The 16,094-nt window shown below is 46.5% G+C and overlaps 1 protein-coding gene across 4 annotated transcripts in view; it reads right to left on the bottom strand.

Annotated features, from left to right (window-relative positions):
• Positions 1-16,094, bottom strand: part of ABTB3 (ankyrin repeat and BTB domain containing 3) — a 178,644-nt gene that overhangs the window by 65,358 nt on the left and 97,192 nt on the right. For all 4 annotated transcript variants that reach the window (XM_049822331.1, XM_049822332.1, XM_049822334.1 and 1 more), the window contains exon 2: positions 11,176-11,325. In XM_049822331.1, coding sequence (XP_049678288.1) covers positions 11,176-11,325 — 150 coding nt within the window. The remainder of the gene's footprint in view (positions 1-11,175; positions 11,326-16,094) is intronic.

Raw genomic sequence — 16,094 nt, 5'->3', positions numbered from 1 at the left:
ACTTCATTCCCATTCCTCCCTGGGCGCTGGGGCGATGCGACTTCGATGACACATCCAGCACCAGAGGAAGCTGCGCGGTGAGTAAGGAGGAAAAGCAGCAGCAAAAATTACGTAGGCAGGGCGGGCAGCTCAGCATCGCTGCTGATGCAAGGCTGGAGGAACTCGAGCCTCACTGAAATCAATGGCAAAGCTCCCATCCGTTGCAATATGGCCAGGAGTTCATCCTTTTATTCTGTATTTCCTCAACTGCTTCTTAAGAAACCCAAAGTAATTCATGCCATTAAAGCTGAATTAATGGCTTCTTTAAGTTTAAGCCTCATTTAATTACATTATACCAAGAATTGATTGGCTTAGATCTTGCTTTTGCCTTTGCTGGGTTATCTCTGGTTACATTTCAAATAATTTCTATATTAACAATTATTATAACATTCCTCTATCAGAGACAACTCAAAGCTGAAATAATCAATACCTATAAATCATCGAGCTTCACAGAGGACAGTAAGCAAGCATAAAAAGCTGCGTTATGACCTTGGTACCCAACAGGCAGAGCACTGGAGGCAGGACGGGAATCGCTGCTCTCTATTTTATCCCACAGTGTAACCTCGGAAAATCCACTCCATGCCCTGGTGCCCTTTTCCTCCTCCAGCCGCATCCAGTTACGGTGCAAATTACTCAGGGTAGAGACTGCGCCTTGGTGTATCTGTGCACTAGGGTCAGTGCCAAGAAGGGACGAGGGAGCTGACAGGCGCACGCACACGCCGCATGGTTGTACTTATGCATAGTCTGTAAAACGTAGCGTAGTGTAACATCTGATTCAAGACGCATGTGTGTCGTTTTCAATCCCTACCACGTTTTGTTGCTTCTATTCTTCCTTGCTAATAAGCTTTTGCTTCTCCATTTTCTTCCAAAGAATATACCAAGAGTTGAAACTCTCTTTGATCCTGGCCAGAGCACCCCAAAGCCCATGGATGTGAAACCAGCTCCACGATGGGACTCACTGGTCTGGTCTCCAGCGGTCAACCAACTCAAGTCTCATCTGGGAAACCCAACCTATATATACTCTTCTTACCAGCTGTAAAAGCCATGGTATATCTGAACACTGAGTGCAACCTTGAATTTGTGACCAAGCACAGAGAGGCAAGCTCCCCTTATCAGTTTGTATTAGCCATCTCTGTACTTCAGAGCCATGTTCAGCACAGCAACGCTCTGCAAGGGGGAGTTACCTGCTCGTAGCATTGCTGGCTCTTCTGCCTCTTTTTTAGCCCTGAAAATGTCTCAGATGTATCAACTGAGCACATCTGAAAGGCCGATAACTATCCTGAGTCCATCATTTCCAAAAAAAAACCCATAAAAAATATAAATCCCAGCAGCTGAGTCGATCTTATAACTCCATGGACACAGCTCCCGAGAGCTGTGGCGTCACGGCACGAAGGGGCTCGGTGGGGATCCCTGTCTTGCCGTCCCCTGCGCTTATTCTCGCCCCGGTACCACCGCCTGCAACCCATCTGAGGAACAGACTGGGAAGCCAATCTGCCTGACAAAAGACATTGCCAATTTTATTTTGTTTTTAATTTAAACCAAATAAACACTTCCACAATTTATGCAATGTAAGCCAAGCGAGCCGACGCACAAACTGCTCTGCTGGCAGAACCAGAGAGAGGAAGATATCATGTTGTGTGGGGTAGACACACACGCACAAAAAAAAAGAACAGCGAGGTGGAGGGATATTTGAGGATATTTTTGTTGTTGAAGCTGGGAAGCCAGAACTGGAGGGCAGGCTCTCAGAGGGCAGCAAAGGCAGCGGCAAGCCCCAGGCTGGAACTGCCTTGCAGCCCTGGATCGGGACGGGGACGAGCTCCAGCAACGCGGCTCCACGCTGGAGCTTGTCAGCCCACAGAAGCAACGCGGTGCCTCACACGCCGGCTAGCAAAGGACCCACGAAACCATCACCGCACCGCAGTGTGTGGAGAGCTGCCGCTGTAGCTACCAGCATTTCATCCTTTCCATGACTAAAGCAGGACTTGCCCATCGCTGCTGCCGGCAGTTCAGCACGGTTTATCAACGCAAGGTCCACATACATTTGATTTAAAGATTGAAAATATTACGTAATGCGCATGTTGTGACACGGGCCTGGTTTAAGGCAATACTGAATATTTAAGGAACAGCTTCACTGACTTCAAGCCAAAGATGTGATGTGACAGGGAAAGTTAAGCTGCTCCAGCCTGGATGGGGGTGGTATACAACACACAACAACGTACAGCACAAAACGGACGCCTTGAGCCCTCTCCACAGGGACCAGTAAAGCCTTTTTTTCTTTTTTTTACTGTGGTTGGCTTCAGTAAAAGCTATTATCACTGCTTTTACTATTTTAGAGCCTAATGCTTAATAAATAACATATCCGTTTCTAATTTTGTAACAGAGGAGGAAGGAAAAAGAAGAAAAGCAAAAAGAGGAGGAAGAAAGAGGAATCTGAGAACCTTCCTGCGGCATTTTATGGTCTGTCATGATGGACCCGATCTTGCAATCATGACTGCATAGGAGCAGGCTCAGTTCTTTCAGAGGGATAAACTTCCACAGCCTAAAACATTCAGCTGGGCGTGTGTCTGCACAACCACGACCCCGAGGTGAACGACGCTGGACCGATGCTTACACGGCCACTCCCTCTGACACCTACCTCGAGTTTTTCTTGTTCCAAAAACATGTCCTAAAACCACAAGAGTAACTTAACGATGATATTTTTGCACACTGAAAACAAGCCACACACAGTTCTTTGGCCTGTGTCTTTCCTTCAAAGCCCAGGGGAGAGAGGAGAATCTCTGTTTCCACCACAGCCCTCTTCCCACGTGATGCCCTGTTAGAGGACCCTGCGAAGCAGCAGCAGGCCATGTTTCTAGCATGACCGCATCCTGCAGGCAGCACCCATCAGCTTGATAATGCCGGTCTGATCATCCTTCCAGCTGCCTACGACTCGAATGTGTGTAGTCTGCTCTCAGGAATCATGCCCCACAGTATTACTACTTTGCTGTGCTACCTGGGCCAACATTTTCTCCTGCAAAGAGCCACAGACTGGAGTCGTGTCTGTCCTTCAGAGCCCTTAACGTCCCCTTGTGTCCTGGCCAGACCACGAAAAGGAGGAGTATCAGTCAGGGAGCTGCGCTCCAGACACCAGCTTGATGTCATGGCCAGTAGTTGCCAAAGTTTGCCCCCTTACAAGCACGTGATCCAGGTGCAAAACTCACTTTCTTGACCTGGATTCATTTCACACCTCAGTATAAAAGTCTTGGATCTACGGTTTTGCTCACGACCGGCTCCAGGGAGACTGTGTTGAAAACATGAATTATAACCCTGATAATAAATCATGGTCTGTTCCATCAGAGTGCTACCTGGTAGCCACAGCCATCCTGCACCCTTCCCCAACTGTAGCTAAGTCTCTCTCCCTTTCTACCTCCCTGTTGCCTCTGGTTTCTGCATCAAAGTGATGCATTGCTACAGCTCACCCCAGCATATGCCTGTAAGTGCATGAATGCAGGTGAATACGAGTAGTTGCCTGTGTCTCCTGTACCATGGCAGACTGCCTCCAGCCAGCCGCTCAGTCAGCCGCCCGAGCCATCCTTACACTCTCTATTTCAGCTTTGCTGTTCTTCCATGTTTGCTCTGCCTCCAGTGTTGCATCAACCTCTACATTTCAAAAGTCAGCTGAGCAAAAACTCCTCGAGAGAAGCCTTTATTCAAATGATTTGTTGGAGGACTTTCTCCTGTTAATTCAAGATGACCCATCTATACCAGGAAAGAAGTGTGCAGAGAGCTAGGGTGGGTGCATACTAGAAAGCGTTTAGTATGTATTTCACTGTGCACATGCTCTTAGCACAAAGTATCTCCAAACATAAAGCTGTGCTATTCTTGGCACAGAGTATATTCCAGATTCAAGAGCCAGCTGCCTCAGGCTGTGGGTGCATTTGGGGTGCCGTAACCCACAGTGGAGCATCCCACGTGCAACAGATTCACCATCGAGCTCACCTTGCAGAAACCTCCCCATCTCTGCCATTTCCACATGCCCACATCGTACCCCTGTGTGAATTTCCTGCCCCAGGCAACGTTTTCTTCTCCTAACAGGCATTCATGTCTCCCACAGAAGAGCAAACGAAGGAGCTGTGGTCCCAAACTCTGAATTCAGCACCAAAAGACAGGACCGGGATACGAGCAGCCCATTTCCTTACAGTGGCTTCCCTGTGGCCTCCCACAGATTGTTTAACCTTTTATCTCCACTTATCCCACCATCACAAGAAGCTTCTATTTATATTACAGAGTGTTTGTGTGCAATTTAGTTTTTGAAAAGCCTTTGAAGACTAAGAAATTAGGGATTGGATATATCCCATTAAAAAGCCACAATAATAATTAAACCTTCTCAAGATCACATACCTTTATAACAACACTATCACCTTCGAAATCTCCAACCCAACGCGGCAAGCATGATGTTTATGTTTGACTCCCCTTAAATCACGTCAACTCCAAACAAAACAAGCTTTGACTTGGATAAGCTATGCATCTGCCAACCTAATGCAGAGCCTTCCTTCTGCAGACCGCCACTGCCTTATGGACCACTGTTCCTAGATTTTCTTCAGCCTTATGTAGACCCATGTCCTCAGACTCTGAATTTAAGAGCCTCCCACGGCTGAAGAGTGCTCACCCTGGCCTGACCGACTGCCTGTGTTCTGCCCAGCAGGGACGGGGAGGACTGCAAACCTAAGGAAAGGAAAATGCTGTTTTAAGCCCGAGCGTGCTCTGATGCCCAGGATTTCAGGGGCGATAGCAGTCTGCACCTCAAGGGTGATGTACGTCGGGAAGCCCTGAGCCGATACATCAGTATACTGGGGAAAGGCGGTGGAGGGTTGGCACTCCAGCATCCCTCAGTCACCAACGTGACGCCTCTTGCCTCTAATCATAAAACTTGAGTGGGCTTCAGAGCACGAGGTAGAAGCCCCGGAGGAACAAAACCACCTGTGCAGGGAAAGACCCCGGCTCAGCTCCCAGGAAGGAGAAGGGAGATGATTCGCACCCACGGGGGAGCCAGGGAGCCCCCAAAGGAGTGCTGACAGCAGACAGGGACCCAGGCAAGCGATAAGTGCCTCTGTTCAGCCCCTGTAACCCAAGAGAGAAATCCCCCCCTGCAGTCAGCAGGGCAGTGAGAAGGAAGGTAAAGCCTTAGCAGCGTGTAGCCTGGTATTTTCAAATTATCCTCCCTCCCGCTTTGTTTCCACTGATAAATAAATGTATTGCTTTATGGTTTAGGATAATGGGTATCTCATGGGGGAAGGAAAGAAAAGCAGGAGGTTGTTTGGGGATATTAAGTAACCCATAATCCTTCTTGTACACAGATGCAGACAGCGAACGGAGGTTCGGGTCCATCACTCGGAAGGGGCTGCAAGGGGATGGAGTAGCAGCTAGGGGAGCCTGCAACCAGCTAGCACTTACTGGGGGCAAGAAACTACCTAGCATTTAAGCACTGCATTAATCTGTCTCGTATTCTCTGCTAGGGGATGAAGGGGCACCTCAACAACTTCTCTTTTCAGCTTTTACACACGGAGTGGTCGACACGCGGATCGCAGCAAGGAGGAACCGAAAACAAGAGGCCCAGAAAGTGGTGGGAGAGCAAGGACATAGAGATCTTGTGCCATAACCCAGCGGAGGACCCTCGAAAACTAGGAAAAGTGTCACCACCTCTGGAGAGTGCCCTCACCGGCTGCCAGTCTATGGCCAAACCCTACGCCGAAGGCAGCGCTTGCATCTGAACTGCAGGTTTTGGCTAGAACCTCCGCTTAGCTCAGCACTGCGCTGCATGAACCAAAATGCTCACAGGGAATAAGCTTTGGCCTTTCTCTACAGTGCTGTTTAGTCTGAGAAAAATATCTGACAAACAGGGCTTTTGTTCTGGCAGTAAATAAGCAGAGCACTTGCAACAACCCTCCTTCAGATGCCACCCTTCCAGCAAGCACCTTTACCCTGGCATTTGCTTCTAAGCTTAGGTTTAACCTCTTATTTACAGCACATGAATCGATTTGTATGGCTCCTGCAGTGCTCCTTCCTGGTGGTTGCAGAGGATTGAGATCAGATGAAAAGGCAAGGGAGGGGATGCTGAGTTTCATCATCTCCTTGGCTAGGGCTGCGAGGAGAAATGAAAAACAGTATTGGTATGTGCAATCACATTCCTACTTACACTTGCGCAGTAACCCTTCCTTTCATCCCTAAAAGCGTGCAAAGATCTACTGGGAGGCTGTTATTTTGGAAATACATACATTCAGCACTGTGGAAACAAAGAGAGGATGATGGGGAAGGGTGGCGTTTTTCCAAGGGCAAAAAGGAAAACCTTGCTGTGACCTGAGGGGTGACGTGGAGGAAATACCAGCCTGAACATCACATCTGGGAGCTGCTCTATGTTAAACACCATTCAAAGGCTAAAAAACTCTGAGATCAGCAGTGTTAAGTCCCCTCCACTTCTTCAGATTATCACAGTTTAAAATAAAAATGCCTACTTGTTGTGGTTAACACTCAGACTAACCATCACCACTGGTCACCGTGGTTTGCACAAGACTGGGTGGCAAACTTCTCACCCAGGAAAGCCATAGCGGACTGGCCATCTTTGGGCCCAAAGCAAACCCCAAAGAGTTTTCTGCTCTGACCTGAAGACAAGCGTGGAGACACGGTTTGGGTGACATCCTAAGCCACAGTTTATCCCTCTGTGCAGCTCGAGAGACACAACCCTTCCCGCAGCCCTGCACGTGTGCCTCAGCATGGGGTGGTTGTCCCAGCTCGCCCATACATTAACACCTTATGGTCTTCACTCCAAGGCAGCGAGGGAGGAATATATCTTGGTGCCAGGATTGGTGCCCAGCGCACCCCAAGACTCTGCTCTTCCTTGTCACCACCTACGTGCTCAGGCAAGACAAAGAGGGTCCTCCTTCATCCAGCAAAACACCAGCGACCTCCAGTTGTGCGCCTCATCCCTTCTGCATCTGGTCTCCAAGCCTGCAGCGGTATTTTTAGGTAGGTGATGAATAGGTGTGTTGGAGTGTTATATTTAACAATATAACATAAATGTCTGTGGATTGCAAACATGCATGTAAAGAAGTAAGGAAAAATATTCAAAGGTCAAAACGCAGTGTCATGGGATCTCTCAACAGCCAAAACTTTTCCTAATATTCCTTTCTCTTTCTATTCAATCTACTTATTTTTCCCTGTCTGAAAGGGGAGGAAGTAAAAGAGAAGAACTAGAAAACTAGAAGAATCCCCCAAACTTTCTGAAAAAAACCCAAACAGATATATTCCCCTTCTCCTCTAGGTCTGGTCTGCAAATACAGGAAAACTTAGGAAAAACAGAAAAAAAATTTTTTTTTTTTTTTTTTAAAAAAAAGTCCTGTGAAATATTTTCTCTATGGTTAAACAGAGAAATACTGTCAGGCTACTGTTTAAAATCCTATTATTTTTGCTGTGCTTCAGTTCTTCCCAATGTTCTCTATATAATAAGCATTTCAAATGAAATTACATTATTTTAAAACACACTGTAGTAGGCAATTACAATTCCTGAATACTAAATGCCAATATAACATAGGCCAGATTTATTGTTGTTCCTTAACTTTGTGCCATGTTCATTATATTTTAATGAATAAGGTTTCACATTAATTTTTCAAGCCTTTTCCTTGGAATCACACATTACCGCTGTAATTGTGGTGCAGAATTAGGTCTCTATTTACATTCTCCTCATAAGTCCTGGAGATTAAACCCTTCCTTTGATCCCCCCCACCCCAGCCCCAAGTCAGCAACATCACCTCTTCTTCCCATTTTCGGGAGAGTGCCCCAGGGCCGGTGGCGCTCCCTCGCCCCGCCACCGCTGCTGGGCAGGGCAGGGCCGTCCCAGTGACGACCAGTGCCCGCTGCCTGCTAACCTCAGGAGACGAGAGCGGAACCACCAGGCAAACTGGGTTTGGGGGAGACCGGACCAGCATCTGCAAGTCTGGTTGCACCTGCCCGGCCATGAAGAGCCGTCAATGCCGGCCTGGGTTGACCTCCTCCTCCGCAGCATTCCCAGAGGATGCTGCCATTCCTCAACCCGATCCCACCTTTCCCCATTTTCTCTCACCTCTGCCACCCCCTCCGGGGAGACGCAGCTCTACCTAAACGGTCTTTTTTTAATATGCCGACAGCATAAAGGAAAAAATGAAGGGAGCAGACAAATGAGGGCCATCACGTGTAGGGCAAGGTGAAGGTACTGCGAGACGCACGGCTTTTCACCTTGGCAATCTATTTTCCACCTCGGACAGCCTGTGAAGAAACTAAGAAGATGTGAGCCGAAATACAGGTGCTGGGCAGTAAACGGGCCCCGTTTGCCAGCTGTTGTCTTCCAGGGGACACGTTTGATTTCCCGGTCTCAAAGCCTCCAGCAGCCGGCTGTGCCGCTGCGCGCGAGGATGCTGGGCAGAACTGAACGTAGGGGAAGCCTTTCCTCCACATGCGGGCGTTTGTTAATTCCAGTTATTCTGCGTACTTGTTATGCTTTAATTATTAATGCTGATAAACTCTAGGAAATCTCATTCAATTAGAATTGCCTTTTTTCTTCTTCTTTTTTTTTTTCTTCCCTGAGATAAAATTAAAAATGCTTTATTGCAAGATCACTCTTTACCCTTGTTTTTTGCACTCTTTTGAAGAGAACAGAAATAAAGTCCTGGCTCCTGGGATATTGCAAGCCAGTGGGACATCACGGACACACGCCTGGGGACCGTCTGCTCTGTTGGTCCAGCAGGCCAAGCTTCTGTCCTTGCCACTCCTGGTTGCCATCTCCTCCTCCTCCTCTTCACAAGCGCTATCTTCTTAATTTCCTTCTATCCAGAGAGTCTCCCTCATCACCTTTATTCATCCCCACAAGAGCAGGGGCTTTTATGTACCTAACCTTTCCCGCATATGCCACCTTCTCCATGCCAGAGCTTTGCCATATCCTCTTTCCTTTCCGCAACGCCGCTTCTGAAGCTCTCCAACCCCCTCCCACCACCGGGGCAACAATAAATCCTCCTTCGCCTACTCCGTCCCTGCCAACGTGCTCTGATCCCCAGGTGTTCGCCACTGGCTTCTCCCCGCTGCTCAGCGTTTCTGCCCCCACGCTGCGGTTCCCCAGCCTCTCTCCACGGCACAGGCTTCGCCGTAACCTCCGGGTCACAGCCTCTGCTGATGCCGGAGACAAACACGCAAGCACCGAACAAAGAGCAAACCCCCTTGTACCCCTCACCCCTCCGTTTTCCTTCCATCTCCCAATTTTCCCCCAAATTCACAGGTTTTTGCTGCACCTCCCTCCACGTTTCACAGCTCAGTTTTGAACTCTGCACCGCCGCTGCTCCACGGCAAAGATTTCTACCCAACTCAGCACCGAGCCTTGCGAGCTTTGCCAATTACCGCTCCTCCCACTGCTTCTTCCCCGACATGCATCCGCTTGCAGGGGCCGGGGAGGTACCCCGATGGTTGTCCAGAGGGCTTTCTGGAGGGCTACCAGCGTGCTGGAGGTGCCAGCCTCTCTGACAGCTGCATCTAACTCCCACTGCTGCGCTCTTTTCCTCCAGTTGGCCACCCTGAAGAGCGTTCTGCCTGTGTTTGCAGTCAACAGACACAGAGAAAGCAAACCCTATCGTTTGAATCTAAGGTAGGGCTACTTAGAGATGATAGATTTCTCGAAATCAAATTTAAAAAGCGGGGGGTGGGGGTGGTGGTGGTGGTAATTAAGGAGTCTGGCTTTTGGGTCGCGTACAGAGGTTCAAAAAAATCCAGAATGAAAAAAACCCAACCCTGACATATGCACAGATTACTTATTTATTAAAACACAACCATATGCATTTTAAGAAAGAGAGCTGTATCATGCATAATTTAGTTGGCGTACAGACACTACTGTTGTGTTTCATGCACATGAAATAAATAAGCATAAATTACTTAATTTGAATAACACCAAACACCTGATTCCAGAGACGGAGCAACACTTCACGCTAAGGCATGTAAGTGCTCTTGGCTTGTTGACGTTTCACCAGAGCAGAGAAAAATTAGCAAGCTGAAAACAGAAATTCATATTGTGGCTTCTTAGACAGTACATCCACAGGGCTCATGAACTGCACGTAAACTGAGCCCTGATGATACGATGGAGCTGCAGAGGAGACTCCCATTGCTACAGAAAACGCCAGGAAAATGAACATGAGATATCTATAGATGTTCTTTACGATGTTGGTAACACAGAATTCAGTAATAAGAACAACAGTAAGCTGGGCAGCCTGTATCTTCATAGATTTGAGTCTTTTCAATTTCTCCCCAAAATTTCGTAACAGACCTCAGGAAAAAAAAAAACCCACGTTTTTTGTCTGAATGTTTCTGTTTTCCCACTCATAGCTTCATATCTCTAACTATACCATAAACATGATCGGAAAGCCTCTATTTTAATAAAAATAAAAATTTTAAAAAGGCACTTCTGGTAACTTTATCTCCATGTCACATAACAATTCACATGGCATTTGCCTCCTACAATTTATTTGTGCTGAAACCAAAGCTTTCAGATTTTGACAGATATCATAGATTCTCACATTTCCCAAAAAGTGTTTTGATTAACAGCAAATAATTTATCTTCCAGGCACAAATTCCCCTGGTGCAAGTTGGAATTGTGGTTCTTTCCTTCTTACTGGAGAAGGAAAGGCAGGGTGAAGGACCCTCTGTAACACAGATCAAACTAGCTCTGCTTTAAATCTGTGATGATATTTCCTTCACTTACTGCAACCTTCAGCTTTTTGCCTGCCCATCTCGAAATAAGCATGCCAGTGAAATGAGACAGGACCTCAATACAACAGACATTGGCAAGTCTGGCCAAGCTGTGAGGTGCTCTCAAATGCAACGTAAGGAAGATGAAATAAAGCATCTTTTACCATTAAAAATGAGAGCAGTGTATGCAGACAAGTCATAGGCACTGCTATGAGACTGCACGAGACTTCTTTTCTCCTATGGCTTCAGCTTTCAAACTGGCCATGGAGCACAAGCATGGCTAGATCAGACCCAACGTCTCCTTCAATATTACACGTGCCCCCTCATCTCTCCTCTGTGAGCAGCTTTGCTTTACTCCAAGGAAAGAAACCCAAACACGATCAACAGCCTTGTACTTACTGAGTTCAGCAATGCTCCCCACGCGCGTAGCAAGTAAAGACTGCTCGATGGTCCTTAGCTCTGACTGGCTGAACATCTGCACTTCTCCAGGCTTGTTTGACCTTTGCTGGTCTTTGTGAAGGTTCAAGCTGTCCGGCAGGCAGAGAACACCTACAGTGGATAAAAAGAAAGGAGAAGACCAATGTAATTTCAGCTGCCACCACCACATCATTTTGGGGACATTCCAAGATGAAGCCTGTGTGTGCAGAGCTCAAAGACAATCAACATCTGTAACTCAATGTCACAGATGACTCATGCTCTCAGAAGTGGCCCTCATTAGCTCTTCTGAATATCCTCAAGACACTTACAATGTCACCTAGAGATAATTCTTACAGAAAACCCTAGAGAATTGCCCAAGGAAGAGGTCAAGAGGGTTCCGAAGAAGCCTCCTTTCTACTCCAAACCCTTACAAATTTATTAGAAAATGCTATCTCAGCAACAGAATTCTTAAAGATTGGCTTTAAAATTATATATGAGACAGACTATATATTTACAGGATTTTCCTATAAGGGGAATTCCATGGACAATTGCCAAAATAACGGACAGCGTCAAGATGCTCGCAGTGTCATTGAAGGGCTTATTGAATTTCTTTTGTAAATATGACTCCTGGCATTTGAACTGCTTGGGCTTCAAAAAACCATTATGCAGAAGCCCTTGCAGCTGTGAATTTTTGTGGAGCAGGACATAAGTAAAGCTACTGACATAAAATAATTTACATACACATTCATTCAGGCACAAAAGTCACTTTCTGCCATGACATCTAAACCCTCAGGCGTAGACAGAGGGCACACATTTATTAATCAAAATCACTGTCATGCTAAAAAACAGAACTTATTTACAAGAGCAAATGCTGCATTATCATCCTTGGGTAACAGATGCATGGAAGTCTAACGCGGAGAGCAAGCTCTCCTCCCTTCCTGTGGTCTACAAACAGCCAGCTATGGCCATGTTCTCCACAGCATCACCTTCCCAGTCCCGCTGGGACACACACAGGTGGAGACCCGCTGGAGACAGTGGAATTGTACCTCTTTACGATGACTAAATTTCATCTTATCTCTGATTGTGTGATATGCAACAATTACCTTTGAAAAGAAGCCAGAGTAGGAAACGTATTTTTTCCATTAGCTTTTACTATTCCTTTAAGTACAGGGGAGAGGTTCTGCCCTTAGGGGCCAAGCAGACTTTACAAAATACGTTAAGGAAGAGGTACATATTTAGTGTTTTTCTTCAGGGGGAAGAACTTGCCCAGTTTCCCAGCTCTGTAAATATGTGGCATCTAACTCTACTGATCAATAATTCTACCAATAGGTATAACATTGGCAGTCCCAGGCAGAATGGTCACCTTAATCCCTGTTTACTTCAGTTATGAAACAGCCCCACAAACATCACTGCACTGGAGCATCACAAGACCAGGTAACGTGCCTGAGGGGATGCTTCTCAGCCACCCTGTCAGCTCCACCAAACTGCTTTCAATTCCCTCCTCACATCCATCTCCTCCCTGCAAAGAGGTTAGTCTAAAAGTTGTATTTGTAGCACGGACCTAAAACTACCCATCCTGCAAGGAAAGAGTCGACGCAAGTGCGGTGAGCACATTCGAAACAAAAAGCAGGGATACGTGGGAAAAGCAGGACTAAAGGTCTTGTCCACCGTGGCTGGAAGACAGCAACCTAAACCAGGATCACCCTCCGCACGCAACAGCGACACCAGAGCAGACTCACTAATAGCCTGTTTGAATACTGGAGATAGAGGAGCAGGAGCAGCCTTAATCCAGCCCTGGCTCCGGTCCCGGGGTTGTAACAACTACGGTAAAACCGTACGCACGTGTGGAAGGTTGTAAGAGAGGAACACAGCTCGCGAGGAAGCACCCTGGAGAGAAAGAGCAGGACAGCTGAGACAGCAACGGAGGAGGAAAGAATTAAAAGCAGAGAGGTAAGGGATAAAAAGCGCCAACAACTTACCAAACAAGCTCTCCACATTCTCCTGCCATCGCTCAGTGGCTGATTCGCATAAACACGTGGCGCACCGATCAACATTTATATTCTGGGGATGTACAGACCTCGAGAAGTACACCACCTGGATTTAAAATGCAGACTTGCCTGCATATTTTAATAAGTATTCTCTCTTGGAAATATTTCTCATTTATTTAGGTTATTCTTTACAATTTTAATGGGTAGAAATTAAGGCAAAATTGGAAGTCTTCCCGGCAGAAAACAGATGTATAACTGATCTAACACTCAAAGAGATTTCTAAAAACAACAGAGCACAAACAGCTTTATGGCATCTTTAAAAAATTAATATCGAACAAGAAAATCTTTTTGAGTGAAAACACACCTTAAGTGTGCAAAAAATACTGGTTTAAGATACCTTTACAAATAAGATTTAAATGATTTAAAATCGTAATATGTACAGGAGCTATTTCTCCAAGTGATTAAAGCAGTGGGATATAGACAATTCATCTTCTACTTTGTCTATGTCTCCGTTCCCACAGCCAGGCCTTTTCCCTACAAACAGCCCTGATTAATTACTCTGTTCTTTAGAGACGGGAGCATATTCTTAGGTTCTTGGATGAAAAGTGCAAATGAAATGCAAAAATGTGCCATTGTTCAAAAACTCAGCAAATTATAGCATATGTCACGCCAAAGGGTTTTACTTGGGTTGGAGATTAGCAAAGACATGCAATAGCCAAACATCTGATACTTATATGCCAGCTTCAAAACTATAATTGACCACAGCGGGTGACCAGCGGGGTGATGGAAGATTTGTTTATAACTCTCATAATTTTGCTGGATCAGATCTGGTTTTCACCAGTATGGAGAAAGTGAATTCTATGGCTCAGGCATGCAACTCTGCCAATTTTCTAGCTTCAGCTGTTTTCCCCCAAAAAGATTAAAGAAAGGTGAATAAAATGCTTTTTAGAAGAAAAACCCACTCTCTTTTTATCAGCTTTTAATGTAAAGCTCAAATTTGGATGAATGGCTATGGCAGGGAGTTGCTCCCCGGCACGAAGAGAGCATGCCAAATCGAAGAGGGCGGGGAAAAAGGTAAAAACTTCATGATTATAAATATCTTTTTTATAAATAGAAACATTTAAATAGTCACCACCAGCTTTCACTGGTTTGGCTAGAGGTCAACTTCCTTACTTTAATTCTCTGCCGATCGGTATTACGCGCTCGCTTTTTCAGCCGCGTCTGCGCCTGTACTGTGTTGAACTTGACACACAGGTGAGGACCTCAAGTTTCCAAAGGCCTGAAAACCAGTACTTTTTCCCTTGCTTTTCTGGCTGTCGCTGCCAATGCTATCTGTCATTCCACACCAAAGATTTCTGTGCAGTATCTTCAGAAATGAATGGCGGTATCTGTCTTTTCTCTCGACCGGCACTGTTCGGTGTCCTTCCTTTCTGCTCCGTTACTCAACCCTGTCCACTTCTTTGCTCATTATTTTATCCCTCTTCTTCCCTCTGATTCACTAGAGTGGAAATTAAGCAGTCAGTTTTTGCCTGATGAATACGGGGCCAGACTCACTCAATACGCCCCTGGCTGCTCTGTGCCATCCAGCAATGTACAGCAGCCATACGTTGTGTCTATGACTGCTGTGAACCACTGGAGCAAGGCAAGACAACCAAAGCCCTCAAGTCTATTTGGATTTTGTCACCTCTTTTGGTGCTTCCCCTTGTCTGTACCCTCCTTGGGGCAGGGATCTGTCTAGGACTTGTCTGCAAAGAGATATATCCAGAACAGGCCATACCGAAAATTGCTTTATTCACTTTGCCCTTGGTCTCAGGTTACCCTGCAGTCCGTAGGTAACGGAGTGAAGAGAAAGGCAGAGAATACATTTTAAAATCAGCAGGATGCCCAAAAAAAAAAAAAAAAATCATAGTGACAAGCTCCTAATGCTTCTCCTCCCAGATCTCTAGAGAAAAAACAACATCACAGGGAAATCTGATGTACGATTAATACACTCCACATTTTTCCTGCCCTCTGGGCTCACATGAAACACAAGCCAGAGCTCAATCCCCAAGGACTTAAAAATCCCAAACCAAAGAAGTACTGCACAAAATGACAAAGCGAAGATTGAAGATGCCCAAACTTACAAAAGAAGTAGTTATTTTAAACCTCTGTGCAAAGTCATCCAAACACCGGGGTACCTGGTAACTCTGTTCCAGTTTCCCCATGCACAATCCCACCTCTTGGGCTTGGTTGATGCGCCACCCTCCACTGCAAGGCAGATTTTGGCACAAATACACATACATCGCTGCGTACTCAGCTGCCCGCGCTGTCCTTGCAGCGTGACAGAAGCGTGCGTGCATCACGCAAACATCCCGCACTCGGCACCCGGCAGCAGCCCTGGCAGAGCTCGTCCCCGCTGCTCAGCGCCTCCCCAGCAAAACAGCCCGAAGGACCTGATGGCCAAGAGCAACTCCAACACCGGACGCAGCACCGGGTGTGTGAGCGCGTCGGCTTTCAGAGCAGCAGAAATAGAGGATTTGGAGCTCAAATCTCGCCTAAATACAGAGGAATCATTAAAAAATCCAAGCCCCCTCCACTGTTCCTCTATTTAGACATATATTTGCATTTATTTCTATACCAGCCGTTGCAAAACATTTGATTCCTGAAGCGCTGACACCTTCAGTGCCCGTACTCCAGGACTGGCAGTCAGACTTCGCTTTCTCCCAGGCACAGGAGGCTGCTTGCTTTCCACGGACCATGTATTGCTCTTGATGCCACACAGCTATTGGTATTACGCAAAGGCAGATCAAAGGGCAAAATAGCAAAAAATAAGACAAGCAGCCTTTTGTATACCACCGTGAACGACTGCACAACGTGGAAAGCAATACAACGGCAAATCTGTTTATTTGGAATGGGCAGTAAAGTTTGGGGCAA

Source organism: Accipiter gentilis, chromosome 18, assembly GCF_929443795.1.
Source record: "Accipiter gentilis chromosome 18, bAccGen1.1, whole genome shotgun sequence".
Classification (NCBI taxonomy): Eukaryota; Metazoa; Chordata; class Aves; order Accipitriformes; family Accipitridae; genus Astur; species Astur gentilis.
This window is presented reverse-complemented; position numbering and strand designations above follow the sequence as displayed.